The sequence below is a fragment of the Otolemur garnettii genome, unplaced genomic scaffold (genome assembly GCF_000181295.1).
Source record: "Otolemur garnettii isolate 467f Iridium unplaced genomic scaffold, OtoGar3 scaffold00151, whole genome shotgun sequence".
Lineage (NCBI taxonomy): Eukaryota > Metazoa > Chordata > Mammalia > Primates > Galagidae > Otolemur > Otolemur garnettii.
In genome coordinates, this window is record NW_003852546.1 from 1,985,110 (window position 1) to 1,992,941 (window position 7,832).

General features: G+C 51.7%; 1 protein-coding gene across 1 annotated transcript in view; it reads right to left on the reverse strand.

The window, feature by feature from the left end:
- Positions 1-75: 75 nt before the first annotated feature.
- LOC105887972 (cocaine esterase-like) overlaps positions 76-7,832 on the reverse strand; it is a 12,844-nt gene continuing 5,087 nt past the window's right edge. Inside the window, exons 2-11 of the mRNA XM_023518890.1 lie at positions 5,288-5,492; positions 4,016-4,157; positions 3,266-3,399; positions 2,927-3,185; positions 2,450-2,548; positions 2,026-2,166; positions 1,817-1,897; positions 1,425-1,569; positions 883-1,020; positions 76-357 (exon numbers count right to left, since the gene is read on the reverse strand). Coding sequence (XP_023374658.1) covers positions 281-357; positions 883-1,020; positions 1,425-1,569; positions 1,817-1,897; positions 2,026-2,166; positions 2,450-2,548; positions 2,927-3,185; positions 3,266-3,399; positions 4,016-4,157; positions 5,288-5,492 — 1,421 coding nt within the window. The 3' untranslated portion in view covers positions 76-280. The remainder of the gene's footprint in view (positions 358-882; positions 1,021-1,424; positions 1,570-1,816; positions 1,898-2,025; positions 2,167-2,449; positions 2,549-2,926; positions 3,186-3,265; positions 3,400-4,015; positions 4,158-5,287; positions 5,493-7,832) is intronic.

Here is a 7,832-nt window from a genome sequence, read left to right on the forward strand (position 1 = left end):
AGCCCAGACCTAGCTCCCTGAGTGTATCAGGCAAGGCAGCTGAGCAGGCCAGGTGGACTTAGGGAATGAGGGAGGAGGTTTCTAGACCTGTCTGGTTTACCCATGCCTCTCACATGGGTATCGCAGCACTGGTGCCCACCCTCCAGGCAGCATGAGTGGGTCCTGGAGCTGGGGAAGGGGCTATCAGGTAAGGAAGCACATGTGTTTGCTACTGAACTTGCCACAGGCAAGGGGAGCCCTGGCTGGGTGTTAGCACGGGGAGTGGAGGTGGGGCACCAGCTCACCCATTTCGAGCAAAGTTGGCCCAGTACTTCATCATCTTCCTGCTGAGCTGCTCTTCCTCCTCGGTGATTTCAACTGCAGAGAGGAAGAGGACACATGTCCAGGTCCGGGCCAACCCCAGTCCCGCTGCCGCTTCATGCACCACGCTCACTGTCCCAGGTGCAGCTCTTCCTGCCTCCTCGCCCCCCACAGGCCTGCTTCTCTGCCCCCTGTCCCTCCACCCTGGGATGCCAGGACCTGGCCTTTTCCAAACACTTTTCCCTCAGCCCAGCCTTTAGCTGACTGGACACTGTGCTCATTGCAGGCCCAGAAGTCAGGTTCTTTCTTCTGACACTGGGAGTCATTAAGTAACAAATATGCCTTTGAAACATGCCCTCTTGGACCCCATGCTTGGGTGGAGAGAGGTAAATGGAGCACAGGCCACAGTCTAAAAACCCCTAGGTTCTAATACTGGCTCAGCATTTTGAATTTTAATATCTTGGACCCAGTTCGCATCTTCTCTCTGAGCCTCAGTTTCCTCATCTGTACAGTGAGAAAAAACTCCGCTCAGGGACCAGCCCAAGCCCCAACCCACTCCCATTGGGAAAGAAAAAGACTCACTGTAGTTGCCCCACATATTGGATCTGAAAATAAAGAAAATCTCATCCCCATGGTCTGCCTTCACATGAGGTGGCTTGATGTCCTTGAAGAAGCTGGGCTTATGCTGGAACTCATAGAAGTAGACAGGGGCGTGGGGACCTGCAGGGGTGGATAGGCGGTGACATGGCAGCCCCTTACTTGGGGCTTTTCTGTATCACTCATGGTGACAAGACATCAAGGTCCAAATCTGTCTAGAATCTGGACAATGTCATGGAGAGCCACAGGCTGGAGCGGGGGCAGGGGGAAGGGCCTGGTTAAATCATGGCTATGGATTTCCTAGCTGTGTGGTTTTGGAGCAACTCATTGAATGAAGGTCATTAACTTTAGTTTTCTCACCTGTACAATGGGGAGCATGTCTGTCTATTAGACTAGCCATGAGGATTTACATCAAAATACCAGCTCCCAGGGGTCCAATAAATATTTGGGTGGAGATGTGGACACCTGGGACTCCCAGCTCTGAGCTGCTGCCTTGCCAGTCGGGGGTCAGGTACAAAGATACTCACTCTGAGAGTGTGCTACTCGGAGCGCAGGGATCACAAACATGGAGTCTGCCATCATCTCCTGGTACTGGCCTTGGAGGGTCTGGGGATCCCCACTGTCCCCCATGTACTCCTCCAACAACAGGTCACCAATCTCAGGAGGCAACATCTACCCCAAGTGGATCAGGAAGAGGCAGGTTAGGCCACTGCCAGGGGCAGGGAGGCAGCAGCTTCAGGGTTGGGGAGATGGGCCATGGGATAGGACAGGGAATGGGGGCAAAGGGCCAAGCTCTGAGGTGATCCACAAACACGCACATACACTGGCTTTTCCTCACAGCAGGACATCTTGGTTTCCCCACCTCAGGGAGGAGAGAAGCCCCTCCCTCTCTATCAGGGCAGGACCTCAGGAGCCTCACCAACACTTGGGACGTTTTCTGCAGAATATCTTTCCAGGCCTCTCTGTCTGTTTCCTTCCTTGGCTCATCCATGCCCATGACCTGGGTGGTAAGGAGAGAGCCACAAGTTGGGGAGGGATTGGCCTGGAGCTTTTCAGCCCTGAGACCACCCCTCACTTGTGACCAGATGGACTCCTCTGGGCACATGAGGGCTCAGGGCTGGGTCTCACCTTGGGGATGACCCAGCCATACTCATCGTTGTTGACCCCGATGATGCTGGAGACAGGCTGGAAGTCAGCTGAGGCCAGCAGCTCCTCAGGATGCTTGGGCAAGAAGGACCCATCTACCACGCTAGGAATGAACTTGAAGGCCTGAAAAGGAATTCAAGTTCAGGGAGCAAGGTCAGCTAGCGGACATTTGCTGCTGTCCTGTGAGTGTGTCCACCCCTTCCTGGCTCATCCCAGGATGCTCCTGTCCGCCCTGGGAGACCCTGCCCCAGGCTTAGCACACCCTGGCCTCCACTTCATCCAGGGCCATGAGGACACTAAGGCATACAGATGGGGTAACTTGCTCAGGACCTGCATAGGACATCCTGCCTGCCTGCCCCACACCCCACCTGCCCTCTCATCCACTCCCATATCCCTTTAGCCACACCTTGCTAATAGCCAGAATCTCCTCTTCACTCTTGCCCCGCAGGCAGCCCACCAGGGCCTCTGAATCAACCTGGTCACAGGCAGACAGGTTGGCCACCATCTGTAAAGGGACCGGAGAGGGGCTGGCTCATCCTTCCAGGTAGGGGAGAGGCCCAAGGCCGTGGATGGAGGCAGGGACACCCCAAATGCAGGGCATTCTGTGTGGTTTTCTCCAGTTTGGGGACTGTTTCAACCTCCTCCATGATTCTGCCTATGAAGGGGACCCATGGGGTGGTAGCTCTGCAGTCTACAGAATGTACCCAGCCTCTGCAATGGCAGAGATGTGTGGGTTCTGACCCTCAAGCACCTCAGCCATCAATGGTGGGAAGCACTTCCCAGGGCACCCGATGGTCCTTGCTAACCACATTTAACAGACAGAGGCTCTGAGAGGGAGGTGACAAGGCAGCACATCTGGGCTTCCGGGGCTGAGGGCACTCACCATGGAGAATTTGTCAGATGAGCTGACCATGAGACTAGGCAGCAAGGCCACACCACTCTCCATGATGGCACCATGGAAGAGTCCTTGGGACATGGGGGAGACAACATGCAAGGACACACTTATGCCACCTGCAGACTCGCCAAAAATGGTGACACGGTCTGGGTTGCCTCCAAAGTGGGCGATATTCTGCTGGACCCAGCGTAGAGCAGCTACCTGATCTAGGAAGCCCCAGTTGCCAGTTGCGTACTTGTCTCCAGTGCTGAGCAGTGTCAGAGACAGGGATTACAGGCTGTCCTTTGTCCATTCAGCCCATGTTGCCCAGTCCAACCCCAATCTCACCTGAAGAAGCCCAGGACACCCAGGCGGTACTGGACAGTGACCACCACCACGTCCTCAAAGGCTGCCAGCATGGAACCATCAAACATGGAAGCCATGCCCATGACAAACGCACCACCATGGATCCATACCATCACCTGGGGAAATCAAGGCACATACTCTGTGTCTCCCTTCTAGCCCAAACCCCACCAGGGCTGCTACCTAGACCAACCACTTTGTCTACCTGTCCACATAGAAAGCGCTTCAGCAAAACTCCTGACCTGGGCCATGGGTGAGGACCCAAAAGCAGGCCTCCCAAACTTATGTATCAAAGCATGGCTCCATTGCTCACAGAACCCTGAGGTGGAAACAAAAGAGGTGTCTTTCAAATCATCCTATATGAACATTAACCAAAAACGTCCTCCATTCTCATAGGCCCAACAGATAATCCATGGCTGGGTCTTTTGTAGCCTCAAAGGGCAGTCCTGAGGCACCTAACTGGGCCTCCAGGATATGGGTTCATTGAATGAGTCCTGGGTCCATCCCAGGGACAGAGCCTTTGATCTCTGGTAGCAACCAGAGCTTTATGACCCCATGTTCAGGCATCAGCTGCCCACTCTGGGTAAAAAAGCACTTCTTAAATCTGTTAGTGAGAGAGGCTTCTCAGCGGGGTCCACACTGCAGTGAGTCCTAAGCCAATACTGCCTTTTCTAGTCTTCCTAGTCTAGAAGAAATGTCCTCCCATCCCCTAGCTAACTGTGACCTGACACTCACAGGCAGGTTAGAGCCCTCATGGGTATGGGCAGGTGTGTAGATGCTGAGGTACAGACAGTCCTCGGACATGGGGATGGAAGGCATGGTCATGTTGAACATGGTCAGAACCTCTTCATTCATTGAAGTGAGATCCTGAGGACACCTGGTGGCCATGGCAGAAAGTCAGTTCAGGGCCTGTGCTGTGGTCAAAAGCTGATTCTGGGGCCAGATTTGCTCCCAGTTCCCATTAATCCCTTTCTCCCCAGTACCCTGCTCACACATGATCCTCCTCTAAAGTCCCTTCCCACCAAGTTTCAGGACAAAGGCTTGGGGAAGCTGGGATGGAGCTTAGACTTCCAGGGAGTCCTCAAATTTGTTTCTTATCTTTTATATTTGTTTTGTAGAGATGGGGGATGGGGTCTTTGCTATGTTGCCCAGACTAGTCTCAAAGTCCTGGGCTCAAGGAATCCTCCCACCTCAGCCCCTAAAGTAGCTGGGACTACAGGCATAGTCCACCATGATAAGCTCTCAGGGTTGTTGAGGGCCTTGTATATCAGTCCCCCTGAGGCTAGGAACTTGGCCCTGAGGGGTCCCTATGAGAACACTGGCTGTATGCCTCTATGTGTTGACATTCACCACTGAATCCCTGTACCCACTCAGGCCTGGAACAGGGGAGTAGCCCATAGACAGGTGCCTCAAGAATAAATGAATGTTAATTTCTCATGAGAAGAGCAGGGGGACATCCTGCACCCCAATTCTAGACTCTCAGGGAACCTCACCATTCCCACAGTATTCAGTTGTAAGAGCACACCTATGTCCCATGGCCAGTGGCACCTGGCTCTGTCAGTTGACACAGGGACTGTGGAGAGTGGGGGTCCCCAGGGAGCCACCATTGCTGCTCTCCACAGAGGTCTATGGTATTCTGCTTGCTGGAGTCAGGGGCTCCTACAAGGGTCATAGAACCAACCTGAACCTCTCCCAGAGACGCCGCCCCCTGGTGGCAGAGAACAGTTAGCATAACTAGAGTCTGCGGGGATGTGTGTCTGCTCCTCCCTTCAGCACCTGGAGCTAATGCCCCCTGAGTGCCAAGCCCTCAGCCAAGAGGCTGGGAAAATTGCTCCTCCCTACTGAGCCTTGGGGTGCTCATTGAAGGAATGCACGTGGGAATCCACTAAACTCACAGGGAAACTGGCTGTAGAGTTTTGGTGAAATCACAATTGCAGCCTGGCTAAGCTCAGGGTACCCCAACCCCTATCCCAGGGCCTGGACCCCCGAGACCCTGGGAGGACTTACATGGCCGGGTGGGAGGTCCCATCTCTCACACCACTCCACGATTCAGGAAGTTCAGGAGGTGCAAACCTCAGCAGCCCTACAGGTGGCTTGGCAAAGGGGATTCCCAGGAAGGTGTGGACCCCCACGTCAGTGCCCTTCACGTGGGTGAGGCTCCCCCGCACCTGCCCCGTGTGTGTGGTTCGGATGGGGCTGGCAGGGTCCTGACCTGTGGGCAGAGACACAGACACAAAGATTAGGTGTCCCTGATCAGCAGCCCTCCCAGATGCTGGTATTGCCACCTCCTTGCTATTCTCAGCTCCATTCAAGGGACCCTGATCCACAAGCTGTGACACTGTGCCCTGACCCCCACCTTCCAGGCATGTCCCCAGCCTATCCCACCAGGCTCACAAAGGCTCTTTGGGGCTGGCCACCATCATTCAGCCCTCGGAGCTTCAAACAATGGTCACATGCCCTTTGTGGGGTGAGAGTGTCCTTTCGACTAACCATGTGCCAGGTCATGTGAGGCACTGCTCCTATTGTGGGAATCTGACAGGCAGGTTTCTTGTCCTCAGGGACCTCATGGTCCAGTTGGCAAGAAATGACATCAAGAAAGCATCCTCCAAACCAGAAATGATCTTGGTGAGAAGAGCTATGAATGAGGAGCCGCTGTGACTGGGACCCACAAAGCCCAGGCTGCCTGCTATGAAAATCAGGGAGGGAGGGAGGGATTGAAAGTTACCTACTGGAGAAACATGGCATTTTCTTGGAGTGTGATGGCTCACTCATAGCTCACTAAAACCTTGAACTCCCAGGTTCAAGTCATCTTCCTGTCTTACTCTCCTGAGGAGCTGTGACCACAGGCCACACCGCCACACCTCATTAATTAAAAAAAATTTTTTTTTATAGAGGTGGGATCTTGCCATATTGTCCAGGCTGGTCTTGAACTCTTGGCCTCAAATGTACCAAAGTGCTGGAATTATAGGCATGAGTCACTGTGCCTGGCCCCAACATTCTTAACAGGTAGTTTCTACAAACAAGGGCTCAGTGCCTGTAGCTCAAGCAGGTAATGCGCCAGCCACATGCACCAGAGCTGGCAGGTTGGAATCCAACCCAGGGCCTGCCAAACAACAATGACAACTACAACCAAAAAAATTAGCCAGGTGTGGAACAGGTACCTGTAGTCTCAGTTACTTGGGAGGCTGAGGGAAAAGAATTGCTTAAACGCAGGATTTGGAGGTTGCTGTGAGCTGTGATGCTATGGCACTCTACTGAGGGTGACTGCTTGAGGCTCTGTCTCAAAAAAAAAAAAAAGACATATGCCAGCTGTACAGTCTGAAAAAAACAGTGCAGGAAGACATTCATAGTGAGCAATGCAAATAAATGGCTGTCCAACAAATGGAGAGAAGTTTATCTCACTCAGGGCAAGAGAAATGCACTTGAAATCCGATTATGATGTCAACCACTTACTTTGTCAAACAAAAAAGCAAGACAATCAGATATCACACATTTTCTATTGGAAATACACAATATGAAGTAGTCTTGCCTAAAAAACAAAATGCAAAACCTAACACCTGAATCTGATTAGGCCTGTAGACTATAAGTACAAGCTTACAGGGTATACAGGGCTAGAGGAAGAGTTAAAAGACACCACTGCTCTCCTTGAGGATCCCTGGGGGGTAGAAAAGAAAGACATCACTGGGAGGCACTCAGCAAAACCCAAAATGGTGGGTTCATCTGCAGAACAGATAAACTGGTTTCTTTAAGACAACAACAAAATTAGAAAATCAAGGGTGGCGCCCATGGCTCAAAAGGGTAGGACGCTGGTCCCATATGATGGAGGTGGTGGGTTCAAACCCAGCCCCGGCCAAAAACTGCAAAAAAAAAAAAAAAAAAAAAGAAAGAAAGAAAGAAAGAAAATCAAAGAGAGAGGGAAAAAGATAAAGATTGAGACTCAAGAAACACACAAAAATGAGATAATAAGAAGTAGTGGAAAGAATGTGGGAAAGTTGACACCTCATACATTGCCAATTGGAATGTAAGATGGTACAGTTTCTTTGGAAAACATCATGGTAATACTTTAGGTGATTATTATTATTATTTTATTAATTTTATTTTTTTTTAGAGACAGAGTCTCACTTCGTCGCCCTCAGTAGAGTGCTGTGGCATCACAGCCACCTCCAGTTCTTGGGCTTAGGCTAAGGTGACCAGACGTCCCGCTTTGGTGGGACAGTCCCGATTTTTAACAATTTGTCCTGCATCCCACGGTGTTTTAAAAAAGTCCTGATTTTTGGAAAGAATGCACGATAAGCTAGGAAATGGAGGGAGAATAGGAGGGGAATATACGCTTTCGGCTGCTGAAAAGGTTAATGTAACTCCATTTGGGAATGAAGAGGTTAATGTAACCTCATTTGGAAATGAAAAGGCTAATGTAAACCCCCTACTCCCCTGCTGGGGCAAGGTCACCCAGATGGAATCGGTATCAGAAGGAGACTGGCTCCCTCCCTCCCTTGAAGGCAAGGACAGTTAGCTCAGAAGGAGCCAAACTGTCTGGAACAAACAAGTAGCC